This window comes from Alexandromys fortis, unplaced genomic scaffold (assembly GCF_014885135.2).
Source record: "Alexandromys fortis isolate MF-2015 unplaced genomic scaffold, M_Fortis_MF-2015_v1.1 scaffold_124, whole genome shotgun sequence".
NCBI lineage: Eukaryota > Metazoa > Chordata > Mammalia > Rodentia > Cricetidae > Alexandromys > Alexandromys fortis.
This window is the reverse complement of record NW_026067995.1, coordinates 3,886,263-3,909,342: the sequence shown is the minus strand read 5'-3', so window position 1 is coordinate 3,909,342 and position 23,080 is coordinate 3,886,263. Positions and strand designations below refer to the sequence as shown.

The window sequence follows — 23,080 nt, the reverse complement described above, 5'->3', positions numbered from 1 at the left end:
AGACCTGGCTCAGGCTTACTCCCTCAGAGGTCCCAGACTCATGCTCGGACCCACAGAGGTTCCAGGTTCCTGTCTATTCCCTTTGATGTCCCAGACCAATGCCTGGACTCACAGAGGTCCTGGCTCAGGCCTAGTTCCTGGTAGGTCTAAGACTCACGCCCAGACCCACAGGGGTCCTGGCTTAGGTCTACTCCCTTGAAGGTCCCAGATTCACATCTGGACCCTCAGCGGGCTCTGGCTCTGGCTCACTCGCTCAGCCGTTACTCCCCTCAGCCGTTACTCCCCTGTACCTGTTCCAGTGGAGATCACTGACTCCGGATCTAGTCCTGATCCGCCAGTGTCCCAGGACTGTGTTGGCTCCTGGAACTGGCTTTGCTCCTGGCTTCTGCTCCCATTGGAGCTTTCCCTCCCTTTCTTCATTTAGCATCAGGCCTTTGTATAAACTTCTCATTTCCTTGTGTCAGGAGTTGGCTCCAGTATTTCATTCCCTGTGCTCCTCAAAAATGGGAGTATTTTTGCTCCACTTGTTCTTGTTCATTCTAGATCTATAATGAGTGGTCACTAATAACAATGTGACACAGTCAGTACTATATTGGCTTGAAGTTTCTGCTGCCATTATATTAGTCCAAAACTCTTCAATTTAACTTCAGGGAAATTATTAGGAGAAAAACAAAAAGCAGCCACTTTCATTGCCAAAATTTTACAATAGTTGTCTCTACCCAGTTGCTAATAGTGTTCGCCTCTGAAACCTCTTGAGCTGGGCCTCATAGTCCACATCACTCCCGTCACTACTGTCCTTCAAGTTCTTAGTAGGATGGCCTGTTAAACCTAGTTTACAGCAGCCAGACACTCTTCAAAGTCACATTCCACATTCAACATGCTAACCAGCCATAGCAATACCCTAAACCCTAGTACCAACTTCTCTCTTACTTACTTTATATTGCTGTGAAGAGACACCAAGACCAAGGAAACATAACAAAAAGCATTTAGTTAGTGACTTTGTTAACAGTTTCAGAGCATTATGACTATGAGCATTATGACACAAAGCATGGCAGGAAGCGGACAGACAGCACTGGTGCAGTACCTGGGGACTTAGATCTGATACAAGCGGGAGGGAGGGACGGAGAGACAGAGACAGGGACACTGAGCCTCGCGTGGACTTTTCCTTCACCCCCAGTGGTACATCTCCAGATAAGGTCACACCTCCCAATCTTTCTGAGTTTTACTAACTTCGCACCAAACCTTCAAGTATATGAGCCTGTCTCATTCAAACCAGTACACTAAGGATATTACTATCTAGCAGACTTTTTTTCTTTTTTGGTGTGTAAGAACTGAAAACAAGGAAAGAAGAAAAATGTTTTAAATTGATATTTTTTTAAACTCTAGGATTCTTTCTACCTTAAAACTTTAGTCCTTCAACATAATGATTCTCAACCTTCCTCGTTTGTGACCCTTCAACATATAGTTCCTCATGTTGTGGTTTCCCTGACCATAAAATTATTTTTTTTTGCTACTTCATAACTGTAATTTTGCTACCATTATGAACTGTAATGTAAATACTTGCGTTTTCCAATTATCTTAGGTGGCCCGTGTGAAAGGATCATTTAATCCTCAAACAGGTCACAGCCGACAAGTTGAGAACCACTGCTTTAACAGTATCCACCTATAACTCTTGTGGTTTGTGTTTTGTTTGTAGTCTGTGACAGCTGGAAGAAAAAATACTTGGACACCAAGAAAGTCACAGCATCACTGGAGGAAGTTTTAACAAAACTTCGAGAAGATTTGGAACTTTACTATAAAAAACTCCTCATGCAGCTTGAAGCCAGGGAGATCAAGATGCGACCAAGGAATCTGGCAAATATCTCAGATTCAAAGGTACTATTAACTGTTCTCCCTTCCTCTAGAAAAGTCCTATGCAGGAAGTATGCTTTAATTTGTGTTTTTGTTTAGGATTCTCCAGGTTACTTGGAGAGTAAAAAACAAAGTCCCTAGCCTGCTGAGGAGGCACAAGTCAGAAGATAATGTTTCTTAGGGCCTTGATGCTGGTATTTCCTCCCTGTCGGTATTGTTGGCTTCCTAAGACAGCTTTTTTTTCTAGCGCCAGCAGTAGAGTTGAAAGTGACTAATAAGATCATAAGTTTTTAAAACAGGAGAGAAACCTGACCCAGAGTGCTTAGGTGTTCTGAAAAAGGGTCATTCCAAGATGTAATTTCAGCTCTCTGTCATAGCAAGGAGGAACAGCTTCTATGAACTGAACTTCCAACAGCCATGCAAAGGCTTAGTTACTGATTGTCATATAAAAGTTGTTTTGGGGGTAAACAGGTTCCTCATACCAAAGCCATGGTCTAATCTGTACGTTTTCTGAAGGAAAGTGTCATGCTCTTGCCACCTTTGTCCTCACTGTCTCTGTCTGCAGTACCCAGAAATTCAAGACCTCTTGGTGTGCCAGGAGCATCTTGTGACCAAAATCATGCTTCCAAAAACCAGCTCCGTAGCTTAGAGAAAACAATCTAAGTTTTTCCATAGAGAAAACAATCTAAGTTTTTCCATGATGACATCTTCAAGGTCTAAGAACTTCCAGAAAACAACTATTCATTCTGATATTTACCCTAGATACAGTGAAAGGCAACTATTTCATTCCAATGTTTAACCTTGATACCGCGATTCTACTAGGTCTCCTACAACGACAGAGTCATGAAATATAAAAATCTTTCCTTTAGCCTTGTGGAGCTTAACTAGGCATAACTCTGATTCAGTAACAAATGTTCTGGTTGCCTTAGGGTGATTAGCATTACAAAGAAATCAATAACTGATACACAAGAGTAAGGTGCTAATAGAGCTAGCTCACTGTAGTCCTATGGGTAGAGGGAGTTGCAGCACCAACAGAACTCAAAATTACTGATATTCTATGGAATTCTTTAAATCATGGAATTTTGATCAACTCATTTTTTTTCTTGACATAATCTTGCATCACAGACAAGAGTATCCTTTATTGTATAATTCTACCACATAATTAAATAGGCAAAAATAAAGAAACCAGCATTCATTAAGTTTGTTTTTATTAGATTTATCTTACATGTCCAAAAGATTTAAAGATATGTTAATTTTGATAATGACTTCACTTTGATAGTGACATGGTGAAATAGATAATGTTTTACTACTTTAGGTAAATTTAAATAAAATCCAAATAGGCTAAAATAATTACTTAACATATTATTCAATACTATTTTAGCCTAATTAATATTTTTATCTTATAATTGTATTGGTTCTATGTAGTGGCATTTTATAAATAAAGCTTGCCAGAAGACCAGAGAGTAAGTAAAACAGCCCCACTGGTCAGCCCGTACAGAGCAGGCAGTAGTAACACACACCTTTAATCCCAGTAGCCACATTATTGCCATAGAAACTAGGTGGTGCACGCCTTTAATCCCAGAACTAGAGAGGATTATAAAACAGGAGGAGACAGCTCTCAGTCACAGTCTCATTCTGAGATTCCTGGAGGTAGGATCGCCATTTCAGACTGAGGTAGAGGTGAGAGCCATTGGCTGGTTGTTTTTCTGACCTTCAGGTTGAACCCTAATTTCTCTCTGTTTTTATTAGCCATGCTTCAGTTCAGCATGAGAATTTGATTCACAAGGAAGTTTAAAATTTTTTTTGTTGTTGTTTTGTTTGTTTTCTGTATTTTGAGAATGGGTTTCTCTGTGTAGCCTTGGCTGTCCTGGAACTCATTCTGTTGAACAGGCTAACACTGAGTTCAGAGATTGCCTGCCTCTGCTTCCTAAGTGCTGGGATTAAAGATTTATTCCACCACAGTCATACATGGAGGTATAAAATTCTTAAATAACTTCTTAGTAAAGAGAACTGTACTGCATACATTTTTCAAGAAAAAGTGTTTGCTCATATCTTCATAAGATAATAATGTTAATGATGTTAAATTGATGGTCAGTTTTACAAATTTCTGAGACAGGATCTTACCCAGTTTGGCCTCAAACTTGAGATCCTTCTGCCTCAGCCTCTGAATATTGAGAAGTATGTGTCATGATGCCAGGCTCAGTTTTTTTAAATAATAGATGATTAGAGGTAGAACAGGAGAGAAAGTCACTCCTAAAGCACAAGAGCTCAACAGAAAGGAGTTTGAATATCTACTCAAAACAATAAGATTTTCTGAAATAGATTATTTTTGTGATCATTTCATAGTTTATATTCATAAGGCTTTTTATAGTAAATATACAAATATTATTCTAAATAAATACAAATATTATTCTAAATAAATGATTTTCTGTCTCACACAGAATTATCTTATAATCCAGATCACTGAAGTACAGCATGCAATTGACCAACTTAAGAGAAAACTGGATACTGATAAAATGAAACTCATATTAGAAGTTAAGGTAATCTATATTTCTCCTAATCAGATTATAACATTCATCTTGAAATAAAATAGTTTGGAGTTTATCGTTAAATATCAGTATTGTAAGGGTAGCCTCACTGACTCTTTAAGTTAGTGCACTTTAGCAGCAAAGAATATGGATTAAAAATGTGGGAAGAAAACTAAATACTATAAAAAGATGCATGCTACAAGGCCAAAGAAAAATTAAGTAAAATTTTACTAGAAGTAATTAAAAGTTAAAGGATCATGTGAATCAGTATAATATAAACAGAAAAACACTTTAAAAATAGTTTTCTACATTTTCTGACATTCATAAATCTGACAAACCTAATAAGCCTCAAACTCCCACTTAATTTGTTCCCTTTTCTTGCTATTATTTAAAAATATAAAGTATGGCTCTTCTGCTAGATGCTAAACTTTGAATTTTATTTACTCCTATCTACTACATGGGACAGAGCAGTTCTAGATGCAGTTCACTTCCCTGAAGGCTGCCTCAGCACTAGAATGCTTGGGACAGAACACAGGATAACTTCATTAAGTAGTATGCAATAAAAAATTTGTCCAGTAAGGGAACCGTATCTGTTCAGTATGTGGAGAAGCCAAGGTTTAGACTTGTATACCTGAGGATAGTGGGGTGCAGAAAGGAGGATATCTAAACTGTCAATCACTTTCTTCCAGGGAGCATGCACATTAGAGTTTACCTTCTGTATAGATGGTAACTTTACACGTCTGACTTATGACTTCACCCTAAATAGTAATTCAGTTTTAAAGACAAGAAATTTTCATCTTACGGATTGGAAGGAAAAAAATCCTGTATTTAATCATAGTGCCTAAAAGACATGTAGCCAATAGTATTTATTGACTTCTGAATGAACCACCTAAAACATCCCCACCAATACCATTGAGAAATACGAGAAAGAAAATCAACCATATTTATTCAAGGTAGTGGAGCATAAGTAGTGCTTCTGAAGTTTAATGGTTTTATCTTAACAGGAGAATTTGTTTAAAATGCAGCATTTGACTTCATAAACCCAGGGGAGCCTGAGGTTCTTTATTCCTAACAAATTTGTAGGTGGTGCTCATGCTTTTAGTCCATACACAGTATGTGGAATACAGGTGACTGTTCCAGTTTTGCACTCTGAGCAAAGTACTCAGCCTTTTGGTTGGCTCATTTCCTTAATTATAAAACGAGGAAATCAAAGGTTTAAGACCCTTAGAAGCATTTTGGGCACAGGTGTATCCTATTATGTGTCTTAACTATCCATTTCCTAAAGGCTCTATTCAGGATCCTGTTACTGCCTGTTTTACTTGTTGCACACTGAGATTCTGAAGCTAAAGTTCTTAAAAATAAATTTCCTTTCATTCTATATTTTGAGACATTTCTACTGCCCTTTATATACTCATAAAGGATGTAAGAATGATGGGTAACTTCAGCTTACTGTAGTGATCTAGTAAGAGGGAAGGCATGAGGGGTGAGGACAGTTCCCACCATGACATCCTTTTAGAAAGCTGAGATGAAGCTCATGTTTAAAAGACACCTCTTTCTACAGATGAGGAAACAAGCAGTTTCAGATTTACAGACACTGAAAGCTGAACTGACACAGAAGAAAATGGGCACATCCTTCCGACCACCAATACGTATGTTCATTTAACTTCTCTCTTGAAATTTTAGATAAGGATTTGAACAAAGTAAGCCATTTTGTTCCTTGGCAATATTTTATGTAAATCATAAGGTTGATGTATCAGTTAAGAATAAGAATAAATTTAAAAGCTGGGCGGTGGTGGCGCATGCCTTTAATCCCAGCACTCAGGAGGCAGAGGCAGGTGGATCTGTGAGTTCGAGACCAGCCTGGTCTAGAAGAGCTAGTTCCAGGACAGGCTCCAAAGCTACAGAGAAACCCTGTCTCGAAAAACTAAAAAAGAATAAACTTAAAAATAAGACTTCAATTTTACGTTATGTATGGGTATAGCAAATTATAATATAAATCTAGTGAGTATTTTGAAGACTATTACCTATTTTATAGCCCTACATTTTATAATTTCTCATTTTTAATAAAGTTAAAAGCCAGTATTGTGGCAAAATTAATGATTAGCAAAATGTGTAATGTTTTAGTAAATACCAGTATATTTGCCTAGAAATAGAATTTATTATATTAATGATATTTTGATTAGAAACAATTGTATATACATGTATGACAAATTTGTGTCTAATAATTTAATTTGTACTGCTTTTAGAAATATAGTTATTTAACATATACTAATGAAATAAATAATTTTACTGCCATAAACAACTATGTAAATAAAAAACATAACATACCTGATAAATCACTTACTCCAATTTGGAAGGGGATCATATGTAAAGGTAGGATTTATGTACATGGAATTCAAAGAATACAAACTGTAATGAGTCTTTTTCTGTTCTGCCAGCCAGCTCCTAAATAATGACACTGAGACTTCTTATTAGTTTTGAAAGCTCAGCCGATAGTTTAGGCTTGTTTCTAACTCTTATAAATTAATTTACTTTCTGCCGTATCATTTTATTCCTTGTATCTGTAGTGCCAATCTTGCTTGCTCTGTGTCCTTGGAGGCTTCACTTTTTTCTTCCCAGTGTCTTCTGCTCAGAAATCCTGCCTAGCTATTGACTGTTCAGCTTTTTATTAAACTAATTTCCCAGTGTCTTCTGCTCAGAAATCCTGCCTAGCTATTGACTGTTCAGCTTTTTATTAAACTAATCCCAGGAACACATCTTCACAGTGTACAAAAAGATTATTCCACAACAAACATTTAATTTATGTATTTTCAGGAAGTAATATATATTTATAATATGATTTATTGTATTTTTACTTAATTTTATATGCACGGATGTTTGTATGTCTGTGTACCATGAGTGTGTCAGATCCCCTGGAACTGGAGTTAAAAGATCTCTGGGGAAATGGAGCCATGAGCTGCCATGTAGGAGCTGGGAATTGAAACTCTTACCTGCTGAGCCAGCTCTCCAGACCTGTAACACTGTTGTTAGTTGCTTTGAGAAAGAGAACAAAAACTGCTTTACATTTAGAAATTCACAGAAGTGATCTTTTAGAAAAAGACAGTAAGAATAATGTTCTTATGTAGCTTAAAAGCAAACTGCAAATGTTGAAGAAAAACAAGAAAACTAGGCAAGAAATGAGTATTAATAAGTGAAGGACCATGAATGACTACAAGTATAAAGAGTGAATAGAATCAAGTTCAACAGCAGCTGCTTCTCACTACAAGAATTTTACACATAAATCTCACAGCAGGTACTTCAAACTATCTTCTCACGTTTAATATGTATGCATACTTTTATCTCATGCACTTAATGGATTAAGTGAGTCTAATGTGGGTATGTCATGAAGCATTCATAGGAGGAGTTAAGAAGCAGAAAAATCGTGTCTATAATCATTTTAATGAAGAGATACCATATTCCTGATTCTAAATTTAAGATTTGTTGAAAATAAATTTAACATAAACTGCTTCTTAAAGACTAAGCCTTAATTTCCATTTCAAGTTAGAGTTCTTGTCAATTTTTTATTAGCATGTAATAATTGTAAAAAATAATGGGCTTCATTCTGATATTTTATATATGTATATAACCTAATTTGATCATATCATTCCCCACATTACTCTCTTTTGTCTAGTAGTTACACATATTTTTAAAATCAGTAATGATTTTTAACAGTATATTTTAATACCAGGAGAGAAAATTCAGCATGAAATTTTGAAAGCAATTTTCCTAACTAAATTATAATATTGAAACATAGAGAAGTATTTAAAAGTATCTTTTATGTTCAAGTAAAAATTTATTTCTTACCTGTTTTTTGAGTATACCAATAGGTAAGTTATGACAACATGAAAAAAATATATCTTTGCATGATACAACTCATTCTTGCAAAATCTAATAGTCTGACAAAAGATGTTCCTCTCTCTCCATCACAACCATGGTTTTAAGGCTCCCCACATTGCTTTTGTTTGCTCTCTGGCTAGAGTGTCTTCTGAGTAATCAAGACAGTTTGCATTCCACATGCCAATGCCCCGCAAGCCATAGTTTTTGACATATGCTGCCTTTAGTGAAATGCTCTGGGGGTTGTCATACCACACTTGATGAAAACGGCCAGCGGGATCCTATACAAAAACAAGTAAATTGGAAATTTAAAGAATTCAGTACAGCAGAATAAAAGTTCTTAAATTTAAGGATTCAAAATGCATGCAAAGAAATAATGAAAATTTTATAGCACATTACTTTCCTGCTGTGTTACTTCATGGTTATATACATGATATTCCTAAATATTACCTTGTGGTACTAACAATGTAACCTCCTAATGTATTCTATTTAAGAGCCTCCTGTCTTAAGATTCTTTATTTGATCTGTTCTAATGACTGTCAACTAAGAGGCTCAGAGGCGCACTTGAATCATTGTAAATCATGGAGCATTTACATTTATAGACTCTAGAAGGGTCTGGTGATGAGCACTTGGCGCTCACAAGGATGAGGCAAGAAGATCATGAGTTCAGGGCAAGCCTAAGCTACACAGTGAGACCCTGTCTAGAACAATACAAGACACAACAGTTCAGATCCCTATGTCTCACTCCGCATAAAACTTAACGAATCAAATTCTTCTAAGGCAGGTGCTAGGATTCATATTTGTCCTCTGTGTTAATATTCCACTGGGTAACTGATATGCAAGCCAAGTTAAAAAGAAAAACTGCTGCTGTCCATTAAAACCAGCTTGTCTGCTTATTTGTTTGTATTCTTTACAGTTTCTGGAAGTGTGCCAACTTAGGAATTTGACAGATGAAGACTGTGCTAAATCAGCCAGAAGAACAGGTAATAGCAGTGAAGGAGGAAAGTGCCATCTGCCTAGGTCTTACAGAATCGATTCTAAAAGGCTGCTGGAGGGGACTACCTGGATGACTTAGCACAGAACTGATCAAGAACAATGAACTAGATTGTGGTCTTGTACCCTGTACCACTGTCTCTCAAGAAACACATGGGTTATTTAAAAATAAATGAAAGGACCAGATGTAGGCAAAAGAACAAATGAAGGAGGAAAATGTATTAGGAGAAAAAAACAGAACTATAGTGAAAAATATGTTTTATATGCATGAAGAAACCACTTAAAGGCAATTCTGAATGAATGACAGTAATGTTTTTATCTGTGGTGGCACTCTTGGAATTAGTTTTTTGATTAGTCTACTTTGAAGAACAATAGTAATTTCATAAGCAATTAGGCTGTGGTACATTACAGTTTAGTGAACTCATTCAAAAAGGCATATCTGATTCTTCATTCTTTACACTTTGTGGATTGATTGGTTTAAGCATGCTTAAAATATACATTCTAGAATATTGAGACGAAGCTGCTACTGCTGAACCGAATGAAAAAGCTGAATGATTCTTTTCAGACACAACAGAAACTTGATTGTACTGTGATTGAAAATGAGGAACATAGTCATAAGAATAGACTGTTGCTTAAAGTGCCATCAGATGGCCTCCAAAGGCTCCCCAAAATGTTTCATGAATTATTTGACATCAACTAGTATGTTCTGGATAGTGGTTACCAACACACACAGTCAGATGAAAGGAATAGCTCATGAGTAAGAAGTTAGAGCTTTAGACATAAAGAAATCAAAGGAAAAATGCTGTCCACCTTGATTTTATCATTGGATGCTGTGTATTGCATTGAAAACCACTCTACATCCCATTGATATATATGCAACTAATGCATGTGAATAAAAATATTTTAAAGTATGTCTAGGAAATAAACATTCTTAACCCCAAAACTAACTCATCTATTCTTTCAAAGAAACTAAAATGGTGTTTATATCAGAAGATGTGGCTGGGGAGAATGGGAGACGTTCAAAGGACACACTACTTAGACAAGGAAGTAAGTCAGAGAGATGGAGTAAGTACCACTATCACTAAAAGCAAGGTAGCAAGGGTTTACAAATTTTACAATTGCTGATTTTAACTGATCTCACTATAAAAGAACTGTCTGAAGTAAGACACATGTAATAGTCTATTTATGGTATACAACCTGCTTTGATATACATATTTTCTTGAAATTATATCTATTTTTAAAAATGTTTCTGCATCTTCTCATTTAGTAAAAAAAAACACCAATGATTATAAAACAGTCTATGACAGTATATACTATCATTTTTTATATATTAAATTATATATATAATTGATTACTATAACAATAAAATACTGTTCCCCTACCCTGTTCTGAGTGGACTGAAGCAGGTTCTATGTTAAATAAATAGCTTTATGTATTACAGTATTTCTTAAATATTTTAATATAATTCCATACAATAGAAATCCCCGGGAGGCTGGAGAGATGGCTCAGCGGTTAAGAGCACTAGCTGTTCTTCCAGAGGTCCTGAGTTCAATTCCCAGCAACCACATGGTGGCTCACAAGCATCTGTAATGAGATCTGGTGCCCTCTTCTGGCCTGCAGATGTACATGCAGGCAAAACACTATATATAAAAAAATCTTTTTTTCTTAAAAAAAGAAATCCCAGATCAATAGATACAGCCAACTGTTTTCTAAATATGCTTGATCATTACATATGCATGCAATTTGCACATATATGTGCATGTCTGTGCATATGCTAACAGTTCTCAGAACAGAGTTCTAATAATATTGCATATATGTGTACGTATGTCCACGTTTGTATGTGTGTATATACTATACATATAGATATATGTATGTTTTCTTATGTAATGTCTTTCTGTTTCTTCTAAGATTCCTTAAATTTGTTTTACTTATAAAATAAAATCGACAAATTCTGTTTTTCAGTATAAAAACTATAACGACTCATCTATTAACCTCAGCTTCATTCCCACCTCTCTGAATCTCATTAGAATAGAATAGAATAAGCTATTTTGAAATAAATGGAGACTTTCAAACATAAAACCTACTTTGTCCAAAGCCCTTTGAAAAGCAAATTACCTTAGCATAATTGTCAGCTATTAAGGTAGCCCTGTTTGTGATATGCATAAACATTCAAAAGAAAGTAGATCAAACAGAGTATTGCACTAGTAACATAACTTCGGTTGTTCCCCAGTCAACTAAATTTCCTGATTACACAGACTCAAAGACAGGTTTATGCACATAAACAGTAAAACTGGTAAATTACTAATATCAACTATATAACCACAAAATACAGAATTATGGAAACCAGTAAAGGTCATACATAGTTTATGACAGTTTACCTTGTAGTTATAATAGGGAGCTTGCTGGTCCTCATCCCACTGGCTTCCAGAAACAGAACTATTTACTTGCTTCATGATCAGTTTGTAGGGCACCTGACGTCCTGCAGCGTCGCTGCAAGGAGCCCCTCGAAAAGGGACCTTTGCAATGGTGCAGATGTCATCCTAGAAATACAAAAATAAAAATGTTCATGTTATTACTAAGAAAATTTAAAAATCCAAATGAGACAAGTAATAAAAACTGTTAGAAATAGAAGATTCAGTATTATCTGAATGTACAGAATAATCATTAAATTGATAATAAAATGAAAATGCATGGCATTCAGAAACTTCCATATTAAAGAATTAAAAAAAAACAGTTTAGCTTCAAAATATATTTCAGAGGGGCTGGAGAGATGGCTCAGTGGTTAAGAGCATTGCCTGTTCTTCCAAAGGTCCTAAGTTCAATTCCCAGCAACCACTTGGTGGCTCACAACCATCTGTAATGGGATTTGGTGCCCTCTTCTGGCCTTCAGGCATATACACAGAATATTGTATACATAATAAATAAATATTTAAAAAAAATACATTTTAAAAAATATATATATTTCAGAAATTATTTAAAGTTTCACATATTCAAAGCAGAACAAAATATATAATGGAGTAATACTATATAGCAAATAAGTTGTTCTTACCTCTGATATATTCAAGCAGATATAATCATAACCATACCAGGGAATACCCATTACGAGTTTATTAGGGCTAATGCCCATCTTGATGTAGTCAATATATCCTAGTCACAAGGGGATAGAAAAACACATAATTCTGTTTATATATCTGTTAATATGTACATAGAAGCTAGGCAACCACGGAAAATCTTAAGTTTATAGAAACAGATACATTTGTGCAGATATATCTTTACAATAAAAGTCATCCCTTAAGAACTGGAAGTCCTATGTCATACTTTCTAAGTTTTCATTTTTAATAAGAGACAATATCCAATGAAGATGATATGAATACAAAATACACAAAATATAATTGGAGAAATGAAAATTGCAAGAAACCATACTAATTTAGCATGTTAGCTGTTAACATTTTTGATATTTGAGATTCTAAAGCTTCTATAATCTTAAAACTTTGTGGCAGTGATATTCAAACTTTCTTTTAGAAGCTCAAGTGTTCCATCTTTAAAAATACTCTGTTTCCTAATGGCTACATAAGAAATGTCCTTGCTCTTATTCTGGAGTAACCTGTAGTTTAGGACACAAAGAATGAACAAACTCCATCTACTCATGAGAACGGTGACTGACTAGATCTTGTGCCAGTCCTGTGCAGGCAGTCCTCGGAAGAGCTCTGGCTCGTACATCCTTTCTATCTACCTCAAGTGGTCCCTGAGCCGCGTGCATGCGTGTGCGTGCATGCATGTGTGTGTGATACAGTTCCCGTAAGTTCCTATTTGTGGTTTAGTCCATATACAATTATTGTCTGCACTCTGACCAGCTGTGAATTTCTGCATTTAAATTCCATAATATTAAACAAAAATATCTTGGCACATGAAAAGTGTTAGACTTGAAGTATAATGTAGGATCAATAATAATATAGCTATCCCATGATCTGTAATAAGTAAATGAAATTTTCAATTTTTTTGTAAATACTAAAGCATTACAATTTTATTTTATTGTATAATAAATTTTATAATACATTTTATTATATTTTATTTATAAAGCAAGCTTTTATGTAAAAGGTATATAAATAATTTAAAAAAACTAAAAGGTACTTTAGTGTGTGAGGTTTTGGAGTAAATATTACCAAGTGATCATTTCCTTTTTTTTTTTTTTTTAAGATTTACTTATTTATTATGTATACAACATTCCTTCCATGTATGCTTGTATGCCAGAAGAGGGCACCAGATCTCATTATATATGGCTTTGAGCCACCATGTGTTTGCTGGGAATTGAACTCAGGACCTCTGGAAGAGCAGTCAATGCTCTTAACCACTGAGCCATCTCTCCAGCCCGTGATCATTTCTTGAATTCTTACCAGCTAATGTCTGATTATAGGGAGCATTGGCTGCTGCAATACATTCTGACCAGATCTGACTTTGCTCATCGTAAGACATGACGAAGAGAAAATCACAGGCACCCGCAATTCCCGTGTAATTATAGCACCTTTTGTCTATGTTCTTTGGTGACCAAGCTACATCAAAGGTTACCTGTGGGAAAAAACTGCATATTATTTTATATAACATGGAAAAGTATATTATACCAGATTTTTATCATTCTCTTGCCTCATTCTACTAAAGAATAAAGAACTGCTTACAATGTATGCATATGTGATTGGATGCATGTAGAAGAGGTCTAATAAATATATTTTGTTATTACACTGGACTGGCCTGCGCATGTATGGATACACAAGGACCAGGAGCACAGCACTGTAAAGAAAAAGAATTTCAAATTCCGATGTTCTCAAAGGCTGGGCTGGTAACTCACTGACTGAAAGAAGCAGGTTCAATAGTAACACTATGATGGGGCCCTGGAGAAGTGTAAGAAGAAGCCACATGAGAAGAAATCAAATACAGAGACGTCACACCTCAGGGTACTACCTGAGGTATTCTGAGTTAGTCCCTGAATCATAATATGACATGGTAGCGTGGACCCAGTATTACAGCCAGAGAATTGGGCTTCATTAATCAACTCAAAATGCTTAGCTTATCATTTAAATGATCTTACTTTCTGGACACAACCAAATGAAACAGGTGCTAAAATAAAATATCCTTTACTTTGAATGGTGATCACCCAGGATTACTCACTTCAATTTTTTTTTCCTTAACAGAATATTAATACGTTTTATTGCATAAAAATTTGTAAAATCTCACCAAATTTTTCCCCTTAATCAGGCACCCAGTAAACACAAATTATAGTAAAATGAGTCTTTATATAAAGTCTTTATATTTTGTCTAACTTATATCAGCAAAACTTTCAGACTTTCTCAAAGTTTCCCCTGTGATTCAATGAGTACTACAACAAATGGTTATGAAGTAAAATTTGTACCTGTTGGACCCATTTTGTCACTGCCTCTTATTACAAAATGGGAGCTGTCTTGCAGTAGTAGAGAGTGAGTACTTCTAAACAGTTAAATTCCAGTCTACTCTATTACTGTTTATATGTCTTGAATACTAAAGAGTCTTCACTTGAATTGCCTGTCATGGTTTATCTTACACTTTTGAGTGAGTGGTTAGAGACAGGAAAGGCAAAGCCTTGAGTTGTAGTGTTAGCTCTTACAGCTTCCCCTTGCTAAGTCACATGAGGCATCTGTCTTAGGTTTCTATTGCTGTGAAGAGACACCATGACCATGGCAGCTTTTACAAAGGAAAACATTTAATTTAGTTTCACAGGTTTAGTCCTTTGTCGTCATGGCGGCATGCATGCACACATGGTGCTAGAGAAGGAGCCGAAAGTTCTACATCTTGATGTGCAGGCAATAGGACATATTGAGACCTCAAAGCCTGCCCCCAAGGGACACACTTCCTCCCACTAGACCACACCATCTAATAGTGTCACTCCCTATAGAAGAAGCATGAAACCATCCCAGCATCTGAGTCTACTTTCAGAACGAGGATGAAGAAAGAACTCTTCACAGGCATTTCCAGCTATTTAACTCTGCATTCTTATGAAGCTCAGTTTCCCACTCAAGGCTCTATATTTTGGGCATTTTTGTTTTCCGATCAGTAGCTTAAGAACCTTTGAGTCATGTCAGGAATGACTCCTTTTTAAGTGGTCTATCTTTTGTTCTGTTCTTTCTTTTTTATAATGGAATTCTCAAGTATTATTTCAAGATTAACCTGTATAAAATGATATATACCTTTTTAAATCTTTTAATTTATTCAGAACTGGCAACATGGCTCGGGATAAAGGCACTTGCCACCAAGTGTGGAAACCTGAGTTCATTCCCTGGAACTGGTGGAAGGAGAAAAATGACTCCCCAGAGTTGTCCTTTGACCTTCTCCCCCCCCCCTCACACACACACACACACACACACACATTCATGCACAGATTAAATAAATGTAAATTTAAAAAATTCAACAAGCATTTAGCAAACATTTCCTGAGTGCAAGAGTGATGCCATCATACCAGTCTAAATCATAAATCTCCTTCCTACTCCGTATGTCCATCCTGTGTCTTCTAGTTTTACCAATGAGTCTTGTACCAGCTCTGCTAGAATCACCGAAGGCACAATGGTAATGCAGTCCCCCAAGCTCTGTTCCACATTCAATGAATTAGTGTTAAAAATTTTTAAATAGCATCCTCATGTGATCCAGAGCAAGTTTCATAATCACTGGTTTATAGTACTTATGATGCTCTACCTTGGATGAATATTACATGTATATATAAGAGATACTCAAAATATATTTTACATAATGGTGAGTTCTACATCCATTGATTCTACCTAGATAAAAATTGTTTGCTAATTGTCTATAGTGAACATGTATGAATATTTTCTTACCCTTATATCCTCAAGAATACAATGTCATAGCTATGTATGTAATATTTACATTCTATTGGGTATTATAAGTAATACAAAGATGATTTAAAGTATATAGGCAGTTTTGCATAAGTTATATCAAATATTTGCCATTTTGTACATGACTTTTATATCTATAGGTTTTGATATCCAAAGTCCCAGAAACAACTTTCATGGATACCAAGGACAATGTTTATGAGTCCTACTTAAATAAATACTTTGACTTTATTGAGACAGCACTCCACTGTGTAGCCCAGGCCAGCCTTGAAATCCCAGTATTCCTGCCTCTATCAATTAAGGACTGGGATTAAACATGTACCATCACATATAAGGACTTTAAATGTTTAAAGATAGGGATCATTAATTTGCTCAGTGTGGTGGTTCGAATAGGTATGGCCCCCCATAGACTCATGTGTTTCAATGCTTGGCCCATAGATAGTAACATTATTAGGAGGTGTGGCCTTATTGGAGTGGGTGTGTCATTGTTGGAGGAAGCGTGGTGTCACTGTAGAGGTTGGCTTTGATGTCTGCATGCTCAAGCTACACCTAGTGTGGTACACACCGTATTCTTTTGCTGCCTATGGATCAGGATGTATAGCTCTCAGTTCCCTCTCCAGCACCTCTGCCTGCATGCCACCATGTATCTCACCAAGACAATAATGGACTAAACTTGTAATACTGTAAGTCAGCCCCAATTAAATGCTTTCCTCTTGTAAGAGTTGCCATGGTCATGGTGTCTCTTCAAAGCAAAAGAAACCCTAACTAAGACAGTAACCATTTTTTTTTTAACAGTGCTGGAGGTTGTACCCAGGGCCTCATGAATATTTCTGGAAAAGACTCTTTAGTATGTATACACAGGTATTTAGGGTTTTGTTCTTTTTTAAGACCCTGGGTTATCTTACTATGTGGCTATGTTTAACAGCCCTGATCTGGAAGCACGAAGCCCTCTGCTACTTACGTATTGTCTGGCAAGATACCTTGTGTTGAGATCTGCTGTAATGACGTTCAGATGTTAGAGTTCTGACTGCAAGAGTGCTTTGCAAATAATAGAGACTGCAGAGAATGAGGCAACTCCCCAGCACTACTTCTCCATTTTAGTGCCTGCTTTTTCTGCTGTGTGCTAGTTAAAGGCAGTTTAGACCCTTTTGGCTTCCTGCTGCCCCATAGCCTGCAGTGCTGCAGTTAAGTAGACAAAACAATCCCCATGTTGTATTTTGTTCTTACTAGAAATTTAGGAACTTAATAGTAACACACCAGAAAAGGTGTTCTGGGAAGTATATGCAGAAATTCCTTCACCATTACTATAAAACTAACATATCATAAGTCATACTTTCATGAATATATTGATTAAAATCCAAAAACAACAAAAATGAATTTTTTTACCTGTGATCCCTCGATCTCACGATGGAAACGTTCAGTGGTTTCTCTGACCAAAGCCGTCAATGCTTCATATTCAGGTGATGAGCAATTGACTTCTTGTTCTATGTCTATATTAATTCCATCCATATATTGTATTTTGGCCAAATTAACTTTTTGAGCTATCCATGATGCTCTGAAGGTAGGATCAATGATGTCCTTCAGGGAGACATCACCTTTGGAAGACACAGACATAATTATACAGATGCTTTTTCAAAGTTAAAAGCCATTTACTTCACAAAGCCCAAAATATCTTTGAGACACATCGTAATCTTTGGAATGTTAAGCCTCTAATGTTCTTTCCAAATGGAGAAATTGTATGCCAAATAGCAGCCACTGCTGACTAATCTTCAAAATGGTCATTATGAGTAAAATCACTCTCAGAAGCAGCACTTGTAGACCAGAAATAAAGGTCAGCATGCTGTAATTAGGCAATCACATTTTCTCAAGAACAAGTGGTTTTATTTAACTCTTTAAAAAAAAAAAAAAGCCGGGCGGTGGTGGTGCACGCCTTTAATCCCAGCACTCGGGAGGCAGAGGCAGGCGAATCTCTGGGAGTTCGAGGCTAGCCTGGTCTACAAGAGCTAGTTCTGGGACAGGCACCAAAAAGCTATAGAGAAACCCTGTCTCGAAAAACCAAACAAATAAATGCATAAAAAGATCAGTATTGTTGGACTAGATTTACCAGTATCTACAATTAACTTTAGGTCTTGAAGAAGAAAGGCATAAAAAAGGACTATAGTAAATAAAACACATACTTTTTTCCCATTGGCTAGGCACATGTGTCTGCTAATAACATACCTTTTAACACTACTCTGGCTCCTTTGGAATGAGCGTAACACATAAGTTCTGGGTCATATTTTCCAAAAACTGCCACAGTTGTAATCTGTGACCAGTCATAAGATTTCCAAGTTTTCTGTCCAACATCAAATATAAAGACCTGCCAGGAAAAGAGGGGTGAGCACCAACACTGAATCTGAGATTATTATACTGACATCGATACGTGAACCACTTCCCTGTCAGGTATTGTGGTGGACCCCGGGCACAGAGAGTGCAGGATGAAGACATCAGGCTACCAGCGGAACTGCTGGCTACATTGGCCTGGAAGAAGCACTGGCTATCGTCAAGGCCTGAAGACAAAAAGAGCACAGTGACTATGAATGTTTACTATGGCAGACACCTAGGATTTAGAGAAAGTACAAAAAAGAAGCAGAGAATGGTTAATCTGGGGTAAACTGTGAGTGGCTGTGTCAGTAATTCAGCCCTATTGAGAAGTTAGCATCCTAAGGGAAATGGAGAGAACAAAAGCATCTGTATCTAATGGAAACACTTTAATATAATGGATTCACATAAGAACATCACTCATCTAAACTAAGGTAGCCACTGACACATCAAACTGTATCTCAGTGAACTGCTACATAGACTCAGTGGCAATTATGAAGTCGGAAGCCACGGAGGTTCACTTAAGGTTTTGTACTTTTACTATCGATTAAATATATATATATACATACATATACATATGTGTGTGTGTGTATCTTCCAAACAAGCAAAACAAAACAAAAAGCTTGTGACAGAGTTGAAATGAGAAAACTGTCCACTTTCCACATTTATGGTTTTTGTGTTGTTTTGCCTGCGTTCCTCATCACCTAATGTTAGGACACAAAGATTTTTAAAAGGAAAAGGAATGCATCTAAAAAAAAAAAAAAATCTGCTGCTGAAGTGAGAAAGGGGCCCAAACTGGAATCACAGGAGGGAAGTGTTGGGTGGATGAGACGAGATCATAAGTGGGGTCCCCGCAAAGGTGGGAGCAGTGCAGCTGACATCACAGAGTTTGATGAGCTCCAGCTTCTTCCTGTTTCAGATGGAGCCACAGATGTTGGTTGTTTCTCTGTGTGCTCTTGATGGAGCTGACTTAGAATAGCAGTCAAGTCCAATTTTAAAATAATTTGTTCCTCCAGCATCCTCCCCCCCTCAAAGATAATTCTAGAGGGACAAAAGCATCACTGTTCATGTTCCTTTTACCTCAAGGTATTAATTTATGGATCTTGTAAATTCTAAATGAATTCCAGTAAAATGTAGGAGAGGCATTTTGCTCTGCACTAGAGACACAGAAAGACCAAGGTGTCCCCTAGGAAATTAATTACAATAGCATTAAGGCATGCAAGGAGATGCAGGAGCCTGTGATACGATATAAAGGGAATCTGCTAGTCAGGTGACAAGAAATTCACGATGACTGCAAGTTAGGGGACTTCTGCAACCTGTATGATGAAAAGGAAGACATAGACAAGTGAACATTTGCAGACAACGAAGTCAAAGTCCTTACAACTAGGTATTCTAAGACTCTGGAACCAACGGCAGTTACAACACAGAAATGCTAACGAGAATGGAACCATATAAAATTAATAAATCAGGAGACAGTCTCAAGCAGCATTTTGGGGACCACAGGAGGATGGAGGGAAAGGGCTGTGTAAAGCACTAACCATAATCATAAAGGCCAACATTTAATTCTCTCATCCTCCCTCTTATCCTTTAGAATTAACTATGCATAGTTAATTTTTTTCCTGCCAAGCAACTATCCAACTACACACAAAATGTGAAACTGAATGGCCCAATGTTTAAATTCTCATAGTTAAGATTCAATTTGTTAAAAACAAAAACCCCGGGGGCTGGAGAGATGGCTCAGTGGTTAAGAGCACTGACTGCTCTTCCAGAGGTCCTGAGTTCAATTCCCAGCAACCACATGATGGCTCACAACCATCCATAATGAGATCTGGTGCCCTCTTCTGGCCAGCAGGCATACATGTAGACAGAACACTGTATACTAAATAAATAAATTAATTTAAAAAAAAAAGCATAAAAAAAACCCATCTAGGGCCTTTGATAAAACAGTAACAGTAACCTCAATCCTGGAAATACAAAGAAGAGGGTGTTGGGTCTGGCATGGTGGAGAACGGTGTCGTGTTTAGGTGACTATTACAGTGATGAACACCAGGGCCAAAGCAGCTTGGGGAAGAGAGGGTTTATTTAGTTCATGCTCCCACATCCTCACAGGAAGTCAGGACAGGAACTCAAACAGCGCAGGAACCTGGGGGATTGCTCCGCCTGCATTCTTGAAGGCCCCAGTGTTGTGAGGAGCGGTGGGCTGCGTTCCGCCCAGCTCCCGCACGGCCGGAAATAATTACACGGAAACTGTATTTTTTTAAACACTGCTTGGCTCATTAGCTCTAGCCTCTTACTGGCTAATTCTCACATCCTAATTAACCCATTTCTAATAATCTGTGTAACACTACGAGGTGGTAGCTTACCAGGAAGGATCTTAACCTGCGTCCATCTTGGAGAGTAGAGCTATGGCGACTGGCTGGCTCATTTCCCTTCTTCCCAGCATTCTGTTCGGTCTACTCCGCCTATCTATATTCTGCCCTATCAGGCCGAGCAGCTTTCTTTATTAATTAACCAATGAAAGCAACAGATACAGATGACCCTCCTCCATAACTCCAGGACCACTTGCCCAGGGATGGGCTCCCACGTCAATCACTGATTAAGAAAATTCCCTACAGGCTTGCCTACAGCAGGTTTCTCAACTGATGACCCCTCCTCTCTGAAGACTCCAGTTTGTGTCGAGTTGACGGAAAGGCAGCCAGTACAAACAGTGTTCATCCTCAAAGCACAGTTCAGCCCCAATATCCCCCCCCCAACACACACATATTCAGGGGGAGGGAGGTCACATCATCTAGTCTTCCCATTTCAAAAAACAAAAGCCAGTGAAGGCCTCATTACTACGAATATATGAATGAGCAGAATTTCGTTTCTTTGTAATTCAAAAAGCTCACAAATACTATATAACCCACTAAGTATTAAGTACCACAATAAATCAGACTGTTATAAAACCACTTAATTAGAGAGAGGAGCTTCAGTCTGAAACCAGTCAACTGACTAATCTCTGAGTAGGTAAGTCCAGCCAGATCATAAAAATGTAAACAACTATCCTTTGCCAACCAACTACTTCTCTTCCAGATTCGGCCCGGAATAAAAGGCCCATCACTCAGAATCTTAACTTTCTATAATAAGTGCTGCCCATGACCACTGCTCAAAGAAACGTTAATGGGTCCAAATCTTTCCATTTGTAGGATGTTAGGTTTCCACAGTAGGCAGAATCTACAAAAACAGTCACTATTTTTTCTAAACAATGTGTGCAAACACAGGGATTTAACTATCTATTCCTCAAAACCAAATACAAGGTTAAGACCCGTGAATTGTTCCTTTGCACAAATTTGTTAGACTCTGACCTCTCTTGACTTCCTCTAGGTCCAGCGACCGCTGTCAACTCGTTATGTGGCTTCATAAGCCTTAAGATTGGGTTAAAGGAAAGTTTACTCAAATACTTGTTTTTGTCCCACTCCTGCGTGGGTGAGCGTCCTAAACGAAAGAACTAATTCGCAAGAGTAAAGGTCAGGAGAACCGGACCGCCTACCCTCGCCGCAGGAGGCTGAGCTGGCGGGAACAGGAGCCAGCCTTGGAAAACCGTGAGGCTGGAGCACTAGCGGGCTCAGGCCGCGGCCGGGGAAACCGCCCAACCCCTGCGCCCAGAGTTCCCGTCTACTCGGACGGGAATCCGAAAAGAGGAAGGCTCGGGTGGTTAACGCTGCTGTGAGCGCCGCAACTTATCTTTCGGCCAGAACGAGGGGCAGAGGGAGTGCTCACCTCGAAGTCCGGGCGCTGGCGGATCGGTCGGCAGAGCGCGGCGTCCGAGCACGGGCAGTCCCCGGCCGAGAGCCTGAGCGTCATCAGCAACAGCAGCAGCAGCTGCGGGAGTCGCGAGACAGCAGGCAGCTCCATGCCTCGGGTGGGGAGGCCGGAAGGCACCGCCTGAGGGGCGGGGCCTGCTGCTGAGGGGCGGGGCCCGCCGCTGCGTGGTGCCTGTGGCCTAGAGGGCGGGGCCTGTTCGGTGGGGGTGGGGCCTAGAGGGCGGGCCCTACTGCAGTGGGGATAACTCGGGGCCTACCAGGTATCTCAGCTAGACTGCTTTTATCTTCTCTGTCCCTTTTCACCCTGCCGTGGTTGTGTGTTCTGAAGGATTTTTTTGCTCATCAATCTTACAATTGTTTTAGAATCACTTGCTTAGCATTGCTTCCCCCTCGTATCCATGCCGGAAGCTCAGTGCAAGCTTGGCTTGTAGTAAATAACTTAATAAACCCATCATAAATACTTAATAAACTCCAAGAGCTCATGTTTTCTTTCTAAAACTAAAATTCGATCAAAAAGAAAAAAAAGGGCATTCTTTCCCAAGCTCTACACAGGATGTTAAAGGAAACATGTAAAATAAGTGGAGTGATATTATTATATTACCAGATATTTGCTTGTGTGTATTGTGATTTTCCAGCATGAACTAAAGTGGATTTAAAGATAAAAATTCTGTGCAGTGATCTTGGATTAGAGTCACAACTTCATGAAGCGCCTTTTTTTTTTTTTTTTTTTGATTTTTTTCGACACAGGGTTTCTCCGTAGCTTTTTTTTTTTTTTTTTTTTTTTTTTTTTTTTTTTTTT

The 23,080-nt window shown here is 37.8% G+C and overlaps 2 protein-coding genes across 6 annotated transcripts in view; one reads left to right on the top strand and one right to left on the bottom strand.

Annotated features, from left to right (window-relative positions):
- Spata1 (spermatogenesis associated 1) overlaps positions 1–13,806 on the top strand; it is a 36,811-nt gene extending 23,005 nt beyond the window's left edge. For 3 of the 5 annotated variants that reach the window (XM_050160110.1, XM_050160108.1, XM_050160109.1), the window contains 4 exons: positions 1,697–1,875; positions 4,293–4,391; positions 5,941–6,028; positions 9,169–10,156. In XM_050160110.1, coding sequence (XP_050016067.1) covers positions 1,697–1,875; positions 4,293–4,391; positions 5,941–6,028; positions 9,169–9,191 — 389 coding nt within the window. In that variant the 3' untranslated portion in view covers positions 9,192–10,156. Of the gene's footprint in view, positions 1–1,696; positions 1,876–4,292; positions 4,392–5,940; positions 6,029–9,168; positions 10,157–10,211; positions 10,293–13,659 lie in introns of those variants that run through there. The other 2 variants (XR_007595025.1, XM_050160111.1) reach the window with 2 other exon arrangements.
- Ctbs (chitobiase) lies at positions 7,058–22,409 on the bottom strand. Its single transcript, XM_050160115.1, has 7 exons — positions 22,238–22,409; positions 18,338–18,476; positions 17,504–17,712; positions 13,640–13,811; positions 12,295–12,392; positions 11,624–11,785; positions 7,058–8,533 (listed from the first exon to the last, which is right to left on the bottom strand). Exons 1-7 carry the CDS (start codon positions 22,370–22,372, stop codon positions 8,342–8,344), a joined length of 1,107 nt encoding a protein of 368 aa, XP_050016072.1. The 5' UTR covers positions 22,373–22,409; the 3' UTR covers positions 7,058–8,341.
- Between the last annotated feature and the right edge of the window lie 671 nt (positions 22,410–23,080).

Coding starts and splice junctions, on each gene's coding strand:
- Ctbs (XM_050160115.1), bottom strand. CDS start 22,372: ATGGAGCTGCCTGCTGTCTCGCGACTCCCGCAGCTGCTGCTGCTGTTG. Junction 17,713..18,337: donor AGCCAGAGTAGTGTTAAAAG/GTATGTTATTAG, acceptor TGTCTTCCAAAG/GTGATGTCTCCCTGAAGGAC. Junction 11,786..12,294: donor TCTGCTTGAATATATCAGAG/GTAAGAACAACT, acceptor TTGTATTTCTAG/GATGACATCTGCACCATTGC.